Below are 14,698 nucleotides of genomic sequence, written 5' to 3'. Positions count from 1 at the left end.
TGGAAAGTATTAGGCTTATAATTTTGATTAGTGGCATTCATTAAACACATGTTTTCTGTGTATTTCAGGGAACTAAAGTGAATAAGAATGCTACTTTGCTTTACTGGAGGCAATCCCACATTCTGCAAGGTTTGGTTTTTATAATATGTGCCTGGCTTCCTAAAATAGGCATAAACAGCCTTATTTAGATCTATGCTATTTATTTCTACAGAGAAAGAACCGCAGAACTTTTTAACTATTAATAGGTTATCTTGTCTTTTTATACCTTTGTTGTGATGGAGAAAAAAAATGCATGGTACTGGGGGCAAAAGGAAGACTGAGTTTAAATAGGAAGATTTAAAAGTAGAAAAATTCACACGGTAGTTTTTTTTTTTTAATCACTTTCTTCCTTTCATCTCAAGGCAAACCATTTACCTACCAAGAAGCATAAATACTGTGTTACTCCTTTTTAGATTTTTATTAAAAGTTATATCCTTCTTTATTTTAAGAACCTGGAATATTAGATCTAAACTTGTAATGTGCAAGTCCTCCTAACATAAACATGCAATCTGAACAGCTGATTCAAAGCCACCATAAGAACTAAATGGCTGTATCAATTCATAAAGTTTTCTCAAATGAAAACTCCAGTGAAATGATACTTTGGACAGAACGTTCATGAAGTACAACCAATTTTTCTAAATCCTTTTGGAGAAAAATTTAAGTGATGGAACAAAGTAAACAAAGTTATATTATTTCTTTTATTCACCATGTTAAAAGGTCTAGTGTATACTACCGCAGACAGAGATTTACAATGCATAATCAATGACAGAGTGATGTATCAGTGAAAATGATTAAATATGCCAAGGACTTAATAATAATACCACTTTACATTTTTACAGAACATTCCAGTTTGCAAAGCACTTACATCATAAACTCATTTGGCTCTATATGACCTTCAACTTAAGTACAATAGATATAAGATACGAGTCCCTCTTGGATAAGAGAAGCTTTGCAGTGAAATGGTTAACAGCATGTAATCTAGAGTCAATGAGAGCTTGGAATCCTAGCCTTGCCACTTAGTAGATATGTGACTCTGAGAACATTACTCAACATCTCTGTGCCTCAGTTTCATTATCTGTAAAATGGGAATAATAATCATTTCTACCTCTGGGGCCCACTAAGGATTAAATCAATTAATATATGTCAAGTACTTAAAATAGTGTCAGGCACAGAGTAATCATTATATACTATCGCACTGGTTGTACTTATCAGAAACATCATTGTATGAACAGAGAAACAAGCTAGTAAGTCAGAGCCAGGAAGAGAAACTAGATCATCTTCTCCCATTTGATACTCCATCTACAAAGGGCTGGGTGGTGGTTTTTAAGTATTCTAAGGTTTTCCAGACTTACAAACAGTTTAATGTGGAATTACGCAAATCAAAAAATTCAGCAGCTTAAAGCATTTAAAAAGTTGTATTGTTATCTACGTTAATAAATATCTTAATTACTAAAAAAAAAACAACAAATATTCCATTTCGGGGACAGAACTATACAGTAAGGAACAGTTATCTGTGCTGCTATATTTGTGACTCTTTTGTTTTACTTTTCAAAAGACAGACTACAAAGGCAACAAGCCTATCATATAACACTGTATTAGTATGATGATCATTAATTACTTCAATGTATCAAGTAAAAAATAACCTAGAAGGAAATACAGTTAACCCTTGAACAACTCAGGATTAGGGGCGCCAAGAACTGCACAGTAGAAAATCAAAACTGTGTATAACTTTTCACTTGTCCAAAACTTAAGTTGTCCCTCAGTATCCACAAGGAATTAGTTCCAGGAGCTCTCCCCACCGCCCACCTGCAGATACCAAAATCCATGGATGCTCAGGTTCCCTATATAAAATAGGGTAGATCAATGCATACAGTGGCCCTTTCCATACACAGACTCCCAACTGTGGACTGAAAACAGGACAGGTATTTATTGGGAAAAAAATCCACATATAAGTGGACCCACACAGTTCAAACCCAGGTAGCTCAAGGGTCAACAAATACTAAGATGATCATAATGTCTGCATTATGCTTTCTTTTTTCTTCTGGTTTTCAAAACATTCAGTATGTGATATAACATTCATAATTTAATAAATGAGTTCCAAAAAGTTTATCAAAGATTGAAAATAGTATTGATAGAACACTTAGAAATTAACTCCAGAAAATAAAAGATGCCCAGCTGAAAATTGCCCTCTTTTTTACAGACATGTTGTAGGTATCTTTCCTCAGACTTTGTTTAAACTTTTTCCCTTTAGTGACTTAGGTGACTGTGATAACATCTTCCACTGTATCTAAAAATAGGGCATGGGTGTGTAAATTTATGAGCTGACATGCAAAATTGGCACTGGAAGACTAAATTAGAGTATTAAATCATTCAGTATACTCAAGTATAAAAATATATTTTAAGCGCTGATACTTGAATGCTTTGTATATACTGTATATACAATTTTAATTCGACTATATTTGATATTTTTATATGAAGTGAAGAAATATGAAGTCATGAACTTTATAACATTCTCAAAATGGCAAATCACTTAAGAGATTAAACTGGACAAGCACTCCTCCACTTCAGGCCTCAGGTTCCTTCTTTGAATAATGTAGGTAAACTACAACATCACTGGTTCTCGACCTTTCCACTCCAGCCCATCTAAGGGATTCAACATCTCTCCTCCATTAACAGCAGTGGGGACAGGCTGAAAGTGTCCCACAGGTGATTCTGATACATGACCTTAGCAGCTATGCCCTTGACCCTACTCTCCACTCCACCTGACCACTGCAGTTCTCTGAGGTCCTGCACAACTCTAAAGTCTATCAACTTGGGTACAGGAAAATCATAACCCTATGACCTGGAAGGTATCTGACAATGTTACTTTAATATGCTTAAAAAGAAGTGTCCACAGTTAATAGGCATCTTCTTTTGTTAGAACATGCAAAATTCAAATAAGAATCTGTATACTGATATCAAGAGGGCTTCCTAACTGTTCATATACCAAACAGCAAACCTTATCTGGAATTGGCTTCTAATCAAGCAGGTGGGTAAAGGAGGAGGAAAAGTGGGGAGTCAAACAAAATAATACTCCCTAAAGTTTGATGGAATGATTTAAACATGTGACTAATGGAAAGGCAATTTGTGCAAGCCAGCTTTTCTGATAACAGAAAAGGAAAGCCAAAGATTGACAGGTAGAGATGCGACGTTATGTGATCTCCAATTCAATTCTATATAAATGATTTTTTTTACCAGACAACTCTATTATATATAATAACTAATAACTACTAAAAATATGGTTTGGGATATTTTATAAATGTAAGCAAAATAAATTGGCTCAGCATGGTGATCAACAATTGACCAGTACGGTATTTACAGTGTCCATTTTCTTTGAATGTCTATTTACTGTAGACGAATCTTACACTATTTAAAAGCTACTGTATGTGCAGTCTCTGAAAAATTGTCACGACTAGGAAAGAAAGAAATGGAATTTTACAGCTTTCTTGGAAAATGTGTGCTGTTTAAGTGTCAGGTAATATTACGCCATCATTAATAAGTATACAAGGCATGGCAAAGATTCTGACTGGGGCTTCAAAATTAGGATTATCTATATGAAAAAAAAAATGGGTAAGTGCATTATCTCCAAACCAGAAAACATATTAATAAATGCTGATTATTAGCTATATGCTTTAAAGCAAGAGGACCCTTAAATGGCACAAAAAATGCCAGTGATCCAAAAAAAGAAATTGGCTAGGTCTGAAAATTGCTGTCTTCTGCACCAGAAGATGCCACCAGTGGGGACTAAGAATATAATGCATACATCTCTATCACTACTCTATTGATTCACGCCTGAAAAAGTTGATAAAAATTTTCAGTAGGCATCGATTTCTTCTGAAACCACTTACAAAACATGCTGTCCATTGTTGGTTCAACTTGCTGAAAGCACTCTCAATTTAAAAAACAAATTCTCAATGTTCTCCACATGAACTATACCTGTAAAACCTAAAACTTCTGTTAGTGAACAGACCAATAAATAACCCAACAAGAAATAAAAGTGAACAGAAAGAAAATGTCCCAACCCCAATTTTCTAAGATACTCACATTTGAAATGGTAGTAATAAAATTATGCAAGAGAAGGCAATCCCTTACACAGATTAGGAATAGATAAATATTTGTTGAATGAATATATACATTTCTTTCTTATTCTATATCCATGTGTCAAAGCATCAAACAATTTAATTTGTGGCAGTTTCTATTGCGTCTCTAACTTTATACATAAGTTTATCATGAGGGGGGAAAAAAAACCTGTTTGGCTTGACTCACCATGAATCACAGCCAGGAGGTCATCTTGTTGTGTATCAGCAACTATGTTTTCACTACAGCTATGTGACCTGAAGTGGCAGCAGGAGAGGCACCAAAATAGAAGAGGCAAAAGGCTTCTCCTGGCTTCTCGGCCCCAGATGGGCTTTACCAGCCCATTCGGGCATCTGAGCAAGAGCCAACCGCAGAGGAGAGAAAGAACAAACCCAACAGCTCCGAGGAGAAAAGCTGCAGGCCCACCACACCTTCGTTGCCCTCCCCGGGAGCCGGGGGAAAGCAAGAACATAAAAGAGAACAGGCGTAAGAAACAGTGTGGAGAAAACAGCATGACAGGGGCCAAAACTAGCCCGATGGAGGGCAAAAATCCAGCGGTGACCGTGAAGCACGGATTTCAGGAAGGTTTGGAGACCGAGGAAGATCCATCTCCCCACGGGGCTCCGGGCGCAGGTCCGGCGCGAGCGCGCATCGGGCCCCCTGCCTCCGAGCACCTCTAGCTACCTGGGACCTGCCCCGGCTCCTTCCTCACCTGTCCAGTGCCCGCTGGCCCGGCTGGCGTCTCCGGCTGCGGGTACCCGCCCGGACCCACCTTCCCATCCTGTGCCCTCCCGGTGCGTCTCTCGGGACCACCGCCCGGGTCAGTGCGGGCAGGAGCCGAAGCCCGCCGCGCCGCCCCAGGCCTGTCCCCACCACTCACTTTCTGAATCCGCTTCAGCGCCATGGGTCAGGGAGGACGCGGGGACACCGGCCGGCGGGGGGCGGCTGCGGGGCTGGGGGGCGTGGGGTGGTCGCGGGCTCGTCTCGCCGGCTGCTTGGCTGGCTCAGCGCGGTGGGTCCCGGCTCGCCGCTCGCTAGCTCGCTCCCGGCGCCGGTGCCTGTTCCGTGTGCGCCCGAGCGCGAGTGTGCGCGAGTGTGCGGGCGGGGACGCCGGCGAGACTCTTTTGTTTCCGCTTTTGCTTCTGGGAAGGAGCCTGCGCCCTCCCGGTCCGCGCCCCACCCCGCCTGGCACACTGGGAAGTGTAGTTTCAGCCCCGTTCCACGACCGCCTGCCCCGGGAGGGGTCCGGGGGACTCGCTGCTGACCTCAACCCCACGGCCTGGGCTTGCAATGGCCAGGTCCTGAAGCTGGTCTCTGCAGTTTGATTTTGATCAGGTTACTGTACCTGGAGTTCCTAATCTGTAAAATGGGGATAACGAATAACTCGTAAAGAGCTTACAGGAATATCTAATATGTGCTATAACGGATCTTGTTATTTTTACCTTTACAGATGCCGCTCTCTCTTCTCAAATTTATGAATGTCTTACCCTCCACACATGCACAGACTCCTACCTACTATGACTCCTTACTAACTTCCTTAGTTACTATTTCAAAAGGCACCTCCTCTATCCCATGTAAATCCCTCATGTCTGCTCCTCCTTGGAACTCTGAATTCTGAGTTTCGACCCTCACCTTCCCTTCCGTCGACTATTGTATATAGTCGTCTTACACTCCTGCTGTATATAGTCGTCTTACACTCCTCAAAATCTCAATTCTTATGAACTTGCGTGCTCATTAAAGTTTGCCTTCTGCTCTCAGCACAAGCAGAATCGGTTTTCACCAATGTCATTCTTGAGTTTCTAATTATCAAATACAATTCACTCGTTGATCCTCCGTGATGTTTTTGAACCATTCGATTGCAGGCCACCATCATGTTTTTCATACTGCTCACTGCCTCTGCCTTCCATAGCAGCATGGCAGTTGGGTCTTCTATTTCTCTGACTTTCCCTTTTTTGTCGCTAGCTCCTCTTCTCAAGATTTGGAGTGCCCCCAAATACCAAGCTTTGGACTCTCACCATCAGTATATTTCTGGAAGACAGACTTCACGCACTCCTACAAACTGAGAGGCCAGCGTGGTTGGAGAAACCACGTTGAGGTTTGTAGACTGGCCCTATCCTGGAATGGATCCCAGCTCTTACCCCCACCCACCATGGCTAAGCCACTTAAATTCGCTAAGCCTCAGTTTCCTCATCTGTCAATAGAGATAACAATCTGTTTGTATTATTGTAAGAATTAACTGGTATTAACATATATACTGTGCCAAACATAGTACCTAATATGTTGAAAGTTCTCTATAAAAATTATTTCCTATTTGTTTTTATCTCTGCAATGATGACTTTAAAATCTCTCTTTCCAGCTCAAACTCTCACCTCAGTTTCAGCCTTATATTTCCAAAAGCCTACTGGACATTCCTACTGTGGACAGGAATCTGAGTCAGCTACTAAGATGTAGGTAGAGGAAACTCAATACAGTAGCTACCATAGCTTTCTAAAGGTTTACAAAGAGCAACGCACAAAAAACCCACTCGTGTAACTTAAAAGAAAATGTTCAGGGGAATAGGATAGTGGAAGAACGATAGAAATAATTAATGGGATCTGAAACTCAATTTGGAAGCCCCCATTCCAATAATAATAATAATAATGATAATAATTATTATTATTATATTAATAGTAATAAAAAGACAGGTCTGGAGCCTGGCTACTCTCATTTTCCTTTCTATATAGTCTCACTTACTGCTGCACTTTGGCCCACACTCTTTTTCCCAGTAACCCCTTAACTTCTCTTAACAACCTTGAACTTACACCAGCCTTACTCCACTTTTTGACAGCAACTGTTCCTGCTGCTAAATGGTCAAACCTTTTGGTACTCCGCATTTCATCTCCATAAAAGGAAGAATCTCACCAATGGTAACTCATCATTTTTCTCTAGGCTACAAAGTGAACAAAGTATATATTGATGATCTAATCAACTATGGGAAGTTTGGAGTACTTTTGTGTAAAGAGGCTTCTGAAACACACCAGCCAGGTCTTAGCATCCTGTAGAGAGGTGTATTTAGGCTAGCTCTATGCACAGTTTTATACTTCAGAAAGTGGGATTCTACCTCCACATTGCTCTTTTTTATAGGGAAAGCATGAAAGTGTCCTTGTAAATAGGGGAGAAACAGTCTGGACTTAGGCACCAGCTGCTTGCGGGAGTTGCTTTCTGAAGCTGGTAGCATTCGAATATCATGTCAGAAGTGAGGCCATGTTCAGCTGCTACCACTATGGGGAAGCATTAGTTGCAGGTAGCTCATTGCCAGGAAGCCCAGAAAAAACCTCCAGGGTAATTCAATGGACAGTCTGGATCATCACTTAATAGATAGCAAAAATACACACTCAAGCTGAGGCTATGTTCAGGGAAGTTTCATTCAAAAGGCATTGGGAGCCCAAGCCACCGGCATTAATTTCTCCCTATTCCAGGATATCTTACATACTACTAAAAGACACACTACTCATATTGCTCCATTGCTTAAAAATCTCAACTAGTTTGCGTCATGGAAGCCCAATGTCTCAGCTTACAGAGAAAACACGTAGCACAATTTATCCCTAAACGCCTCTGTTCCATCTTTAGCTTACACACTATAGGTAATTAATGTCATGTGCCTTTGCATAATGCATTCTCTCCACATAGAATGACCTCCCACCATTCACCTAACAAACTACTATACATCCTTCACGACCCAATTCAAATGATACATGCGTTTTGAGATCATCTTCTACCTATTCACTGAGTTAGATTTATTAATATTTATATTATTCTTTTAAGTCCAGAAGTAAGATATGCATATGAAGGATATCACTTATCTTATTTATGACTGGTTATCTCATTAGATTATGAATTCTAAAAACATATGGAAAGTGTCCTTTTTTTAGGGAGTTAAAATTTGCATACAGTAAGATGCATGCATCTCAGTGTACAATTCAATGAGTTTTGACAAATGAATATACACATTTCGACAAATGTGTAACGATGCCACAATCAAGACACAGAACACTTCTATCACCACAGAAAATTCCCTTGTGACCTCTTCCAGTCACTCTCTACCCCAAAAGGGAACCACTGTTTTGATTTCTACCATCACTGATTAGTTTTGTCTATTGAATGTCATGTAAATAGAAAAATATAATACATATTCTTTAGTGTTGGACTTTTTTAAACTTAACATAATGTTTTTGAGATTCTTCTAATTTGTTATGTGTATCAATAGTTCATCTTTTAAAGTGATGAGTAGCATTCCATAATATAAATATACTACAATTTTTTTCTCAGGTTGATGAACATTTGGGTTGTTTCCAGTTTGAGTTTATTATAAATAAAGCTGCTATAAATATTCTTGTACATCCCTTTTGTAGATATATGGTGACATTTCTCTAGGATAAGACCTTAGAATTGGAATTACTGGGTCATAGGATACTGTATGTGTAATATCATAAGACACCACCAAAGAGTTTTCCAAGTGGCTGTATAATTTTAAAGCCTCAGTAGCACTGTATGACTTTTGTTCTACATTCTTATCAACGTTTGCATTATGAATTATTTCTCTGTAACAGGCTAAAATATTTTTGCTGAGTGAACCATGATGGTGGTAGGGTTGGTTAAAAAAAAAAAATGGAGCATTGCCAAAAATGGGAGATTAGGTAAAATTACAGTAATTGGCTGTAAATTTGTGATTTGAACTTGAACTTTATCCATTGATGCACCAAGAAATACCTTTCCATTCTCAGCTCAGCCTCTGCCCCACAGAAAGAAGCATCTAAAAGTTATGGCTCAATTTTAAATTGATTCAACAACCATAGAATTTAGGCTATCTAATCAATTGATATACTCAAATTAACATAAGCCTTCACATTTTTTTTTTTTTTTATTAGAAAAGTTTTCCCAGGTGGGGAAACAAACTGAGTCTGTGCAAAGGGAGGAGTGTGTGGTATACAGGATCATGCAAGACAAGGTGCTTGAAAAATAAGAAACTTTAAAGAAAGTCCAAATGTCTGTTACCCCAGTCAGCACTGGAAATCTGAATCTTTAAAAAAATTCCCTAGGTGAAGTGATTTCTTCCTTCCCTCCCTTCTCGCTCTCTGTCCTTATGTATGTGTATGAGTGTAGGTGAATGCGGAGTAAGATTCTTAGTCAGCATTCCAACACAGGTCAGGATTCTGAAGGGCTGGTGTTAAGGAACCACAAAAAATATGGAAAGAGGATGTCTCTAGCATGCAAGATACTTAAGTCCTTCTAGGAATACAGGTGTCACCTTAGGCCAGCATTCTCAAACCACAATGTGCAACTCTGAATGCATATTAGAATCAACGAGGGAACTTAAAAAATATAGCACCATCCAGGCCTCAACCAGCGGTAATTAAATCAGAATTTCTGATAGGCTCTGGCAAGGGCTGTTCAATAAATGTTCTTAAAGTAGTGGTTCTCAGTTTTAATGCGTTCTCAATTTTTAAAATGTATAAGAGTGCCTGATTCAGTAGGTCTGGAGTAGGGCCCAAAAAGTTGTGTTTCCAACAAGTTCCCAGGTGATACTGAAGCTGCTAGTTCTGAGACCACACCTTGAGAACTGACGCTCTGGATCTTTGCTATTCGAATGTGACCCATGTACAAGGAACATCAGCGTAAGCTTAGGACTTGTTAGAAAGAAGAATTTCAGGCCCCACCTCAGGCAAGCTGCATCAGAATTTGCAGCTTAATAAGATCCTTAGGTAATTCAGAAAAACGTTAGAGTCTGGGAAGCATTATGCTGGAAGCCACTGATGTACAAGAAGCCTCTAAAAGTGGAGATTCCTTTAAAGAGTCTAATTTAGTAAGTCTTGGGTAGAGCTCTGGGTCTATACTTTCAAATAAGCTTCCCAGGATATTCTGACCCAGAGGGATATGAGGACGACACTTTGAGAGAATCTCTACCATAGGCAAATACTTAAATCTGTCTAAGCCCCAATTTGCTCATCTATAACTAAGTCAATAAATATTGTATTTGTTTAAAGTGAATGGACCTGAAACTTTTGATACCCTTCCAACTAAAAGTCTATGATTTGTACCAAAAAACGTTATTATTTTTTTTTTAATAAAAAAGAAAGCTTATAAAATTATTTTTGGCTTTTCCAGGGCAAACTTACTTCTCAGTAGAAAAGGAATCACACTTTAAAAAATCTACTTTAGCATCTAATAATAATAGTTTATACTTTGAGATTGCTTTAAGCTTTTCAAAACATTTTGCATGCAGTTCTGCAACATACAAATACATATGCAACATATATTAGTTCAAAGTTTTTATTTAGTCTCTTGTTCTTTCTCCCAGGCCATGGTTTCAAAACATTGTTTGTAGTCAAACAAATAATCATTTCAAAAATATTATTTAATACCTACTATATGTCAGACACTGAAGGCATATGATGAAGAAAATAAATAAGATCTCTATCCTCCAACAGTATATCAAAAATCCTGTGGGAGGGTGAGAGGGGCGCAAGACTTATTAGAAATGCATATTTCTGGCCATCAGCCCACACTATCAATAGACAATCTTTGCCCCCAGGATTACCTTTATTTGGGACATTACACTGTGCCAAATGATAAGAATTACACAAAAGAAAGATTAGACTTGTTCCTGCCTTCTATAAACTTAAAATATACAATGGGAGGAAGATATTTAAAAATAAACAAGATAAATAAATAGCAAAGCAAGATAATTTTCATTCATTCATTCAACAAAATTTCCTGAGAGCCAAATAAATGGTGCAGAGGATAAAGGTTAAAGGTGTTAAAAAAAGGGCATTATTGTCAACTAGAGAGCAAAGAAAACCTCTGTAGAGATTATAGAACTCGAATGCAGAGAAGTATTTGGATTAGAACAGGAATAGGTAAAGAACTGTCTAAAATAAGGAAATGCACATAGAAATAAGCATGAAATGTTCCGCACAGAGGCCAAGTTTCCTGTTCAGAACTAGCAAGGAAATACAAGTAGTGGCATTCAATGATTAGGATCAGATAGTAAAGGGCATTAACTACTAGGTCTAAAAAATGAAATTGAGCCGAAATGCAAGAAGAAGTTTTGATCATGAGAGTGATGGTGCAAGCGTGATATATTAACAGATTTGTATAGTAGAGGGACATAGGATGGACTAGACAAAGAGAAAAAGTAGGAAGGGAAACAAGTTCAGTTACTATTGCAGCTTTTAGGGCCAAGATAATAAGAGCTATACAAGGATGATGGCTCAGAGAAAAATCTTTTGAAAAAGAAGCCATGGAACTCGATTACAACTAGATAAAGAAATTGGAAAAAAGGAGAGTAAATGTGAACTCCAAATTTATTAGTGAGTGACTGGGATAAAGTTGCTGATATTGGTGATCTTTTGGAGAGGGGATGGTAAATTGAGTTTAGGACATATACAATTTGAGGTTATCAAACATATGAGGTATCCAAATGAAATTGCCTTGTTGGTAGAGACATGGAGCTGAAAATAAAGATTTGGGAGCAATCATGCGAGAAGACAAATTTGAAACTATAAAATATAAATTGCTCCCCAAAGGATTAGGGGGAAATTGAGAAAAGAAAGTAAGACATTAGAAATTGAACTTTAGGAAATAGTTACTGTGAAGGAGTAAGAATAAGAAGAAGGGCCAGCTGTGGAATAATAGGTAGAGAACCAAGAAAGTTCTATGTAGTGGGAGGCAAGAGAAGCAGGGAAAAAAAAAAAAAAAGCCAGCTGACTCAGAGAGGATCAGGAACTGAAGCTCTGGTTCCTCAGAAGGAGAGGATAAGGGGTTGAGAAGAGTGGGGTAGAAGTCTGTATGAAAATCTGTATGAAAAAGAAGTTAGACCCTTACCTTATACCATATACAAAAATTAACTCATAGATTAAAGACCTAAACATAAGACCTGAAACTGCAAAACTTCTAGAAGAAAACATAGGAGGAAAGCTTCATGACACTGGATTTGGCAATGATTTCTTGAATATGGCACCAAAAGTGAAGGCAACAAAAGCAAAAATAGACCCTCTTGGAAGGCTGTGACAAGTTTCCTATATCTTCTTACTTCTTTTCCCTAAATTCCAGATATCCTTCCTTTGAGACTTCTCAGAAAACATTTTAATACTAGTAACAACAGGAAAACTGATGAAGGTAACAATCAACAACAGCGATCTGACAAACATAATAATTCATCAAAAAAGTAAGACAAACCTATTAAAGGCCAGTTCTCATTAACAAAGTGAAAAGATAACCCACAAATTTGAAGGAAGTATTTGCAAATATTTATAATATAGTTCTAATAAGTGACTTGTATCCAGAATATGTAAAGAACCTTTATAACGCAATAATATAAAGACAGCCTAACTTAAAAATAGGCAAAGAATAGGAATAGACATTTCTTCAAAGAAATATACAGATAGGTAATAAGCACATGAGAAGATGCTCAACACCATTAGTAATTAAAGAAATTCAAGGCAGTTGAATAATACTTCACACCCACTGGCTATAATCATATGACTCAGCAATTTCATTCCTAGATATCTGCTCAAGGGAAATGAAAACATACATCCATAGAAAAATTTGTACGTGAATGTTCATTATTCACAGGAACCGAAAAGTGGAAACAATCCAAATGTCCATGGAAAGACAAATGTGAATGGAAAGACAAAATGGAGTATAACCATACTATGGAATATTATTCAGCAATAAAAAGTAATGAAATAATGATAAATGCTGTAACATAAATGATCTTCAAAAACATTATGCTAAGTGAAAGAAGCCAAGCACAAGAGATTACATATTATGTGATTCCATTTACATGAAATGTCCAGAACAGGCAGATCCATAGAGCTGAAACGCATATTAGTGGTTGCCAAAGGCTAGGGGGCAAGAAAGTCTGAGGGAGAGGGAAGGGATGAAGAGTGACTTCTAAGGGGGATGGGATTTCTTTTAGGGTTGATGAAATTGTTCTAAAATCAGATTATGGTGATAGTTGCAAATTCTGTAAATATACTTAATACCATTGAATAGTACACTTTAAGCTTTAGGCTATGTAATTATATCTTAATAAAACTGTTTTTAAAAAGGGAAAGTCAGTTCTGTTCACACTGGGATTTGAATCCTTAGGACTCATTACTATCGCTCTCTTTCCCCTGGATTCTTCCCCTGGTCAGCCCTATTCCAGTTTCCATCTCCAAGTTGCAGTTTCTGTATTTCTACCCCTCCAAATAAGAAAGGAAAAATCTCGGAATCCTCCAGCCTCAACATCTGTAAAGTAAAAGTTCTCCACCCTGACTGTGCATCAGAATAGTTTGAGTCACTCTTTAGAAGCCCAGTCTGAGGCAATGAGGCACAGAGAGTGGCGGCCCGCCCACCCCTTGGCCTTACGGCAAGCCCGTTCCAGCAGACCTTCGCGAGCTCCGCCCGGGCTTCCCTACCCCTTTCAGCGTGCGGCCTGCGGGCCCGACCTACCCTCCGCGGACTGCCGGGCGCTCCAGGGGGAGAAGGAAGAAGGCAGTCCAGACCCTCTGGGCTGGGGTGAAGGAGATGGCAGGAGCCGAACTCCGCGTCTCCAAGTGACCGTCACCCACAACAATGAGAAGCCGGAGGGACGTTCATGTCACCCAGCAGCAAGGCTGCATCGAACCAGTTCTCCATTTCTCGGAGGTTCAGCTTGTTGAAGAGGCCATAGTGATAGCACTTCCTTTCAGAAACTCCTGTTTAAGGAGAAATGTCTGCAGTCTGTGGAGCAGCTGTTGTGAGTACTTGGAATACAGAGTGGTGTCCGGACCATGTTAATCGGGAAAAAAGAGTGGTCCAGGGGAATTGGCATATTTGGGGAAGTCTCTAAAGAGGTTCGCTGACCAAATGGAAGAAGTGAAGGAAGAGCTCCTTGGGACCAGGTAGGATGTGCTGGCCAAGGCACACCTGATAGAGTCAAAGCGACAATAGGGCAGTTTATGAAGATCTTGGAGATACTGACACACTGATTTGGCCAGAAAATTTCAAAAAGAGTAGAGTGAAAGGGAAAGATTTGGTGAAAAGATTTCAGGCATTTTTGACTGAGTATGCCGTGGTGGAGCAGGGCATCTGCCAGGACCCTAGTGTTTGTAGTACATGAAACTTGGTCCCGGCCAAGTGAGGCCAGGAGAGAGTGGCTGGCTGGCTGCCTTGCCGGAAACACTGCCACCACCTCTGCTAATTCTGGAATTGAAGTTACCTGATTTCTTGGGTGCTCCTGGGAACAGTCTGCTGATGACCAATTTTGCTTCTCTTCCACCTGTTCTCTATGAAGACATACGTGTCTTTGCAGATATAAGAAGAGTTCCTTTTGGTTTTCTCTTTATACTGTGGCTGTGCTGTCAATGGTCTTTGTCTGCAGAGGGCTTCCCCACCCAAGAACTCTCAGCACTTTCGACCTGTGGGTGCTTTTTGGGGGCGCTGTTGAGAGCTTTTATTTGTCCTGGGACAGTTCTGAGTGTGTAGGCCAACATGGTCTTCAGATAAAACACCCCCTTGTAATCCTATTGTCCCATAA

At 39.4% G+C, this 14,698-nt stretch overlaps 1 protein-coding gene and 1 pseudogene across 6 annotated transcripts in view; one reads left to right on the top strand and one right to left on the bottom strand.

Moving 5' to 3' along the window:
- Nucleotides 1-5,294, bottom strand: part of UBE2D1 (ubiquitin conjugating enzyme E2 D1) — a 28,535-nt gene extending 23,241 nt beyond the window's left edge. For 4 of the 6 annotated variants that reach the window (XM_023531888.1, XM_023531874.1, XM_011362133.2 and 1 more), the window contains exon 1: nucleotides 5,036-5,294. Coding sequence is in view for 3 of the 6 variants with exons in the window: in XM_023531874.1 (XP_023387642.1) it covers nucleotides 5,036-5,059 (24 nt within the window). In the remaining 3 variants the exon portion in view is untranslated. The remainder of the gene's footprint in view (nucleotides 1-5,035) is intronic. The other 2 variants (XM_011362137.2, XM_011362145.2) reach the window with 2 other exon arrangements.
- Nucleotides 5,295-13,505: 8,211 nt separating this feature from the next.
- Nucleotides 13,506-14,281, top strand: LOC111741355 (annotated as a pseudogene).
- The last annotated feature ends 417 nt before the right edge of the window (nucleotides 14,282-14,698 follow it).

Source organism: Pteropus vampyrus, unplaced genomic scaffold, assembly GCF_000151845.1.
Source record: "Pteropus vampyrus isolate Shadow unplaced genomic scaffold, Pvam_2.0 Scaffold3, whole genome shotgun sequence".
NCBI lineage: Eukaryota > Metazoa > Chordata > Mammalia > Chiroptera > Pteropodidae > Pteropus > Pteropus vampyrus.
This window is presented reverse-complemented; position numbering and strand designations above follow the sequence as displayed.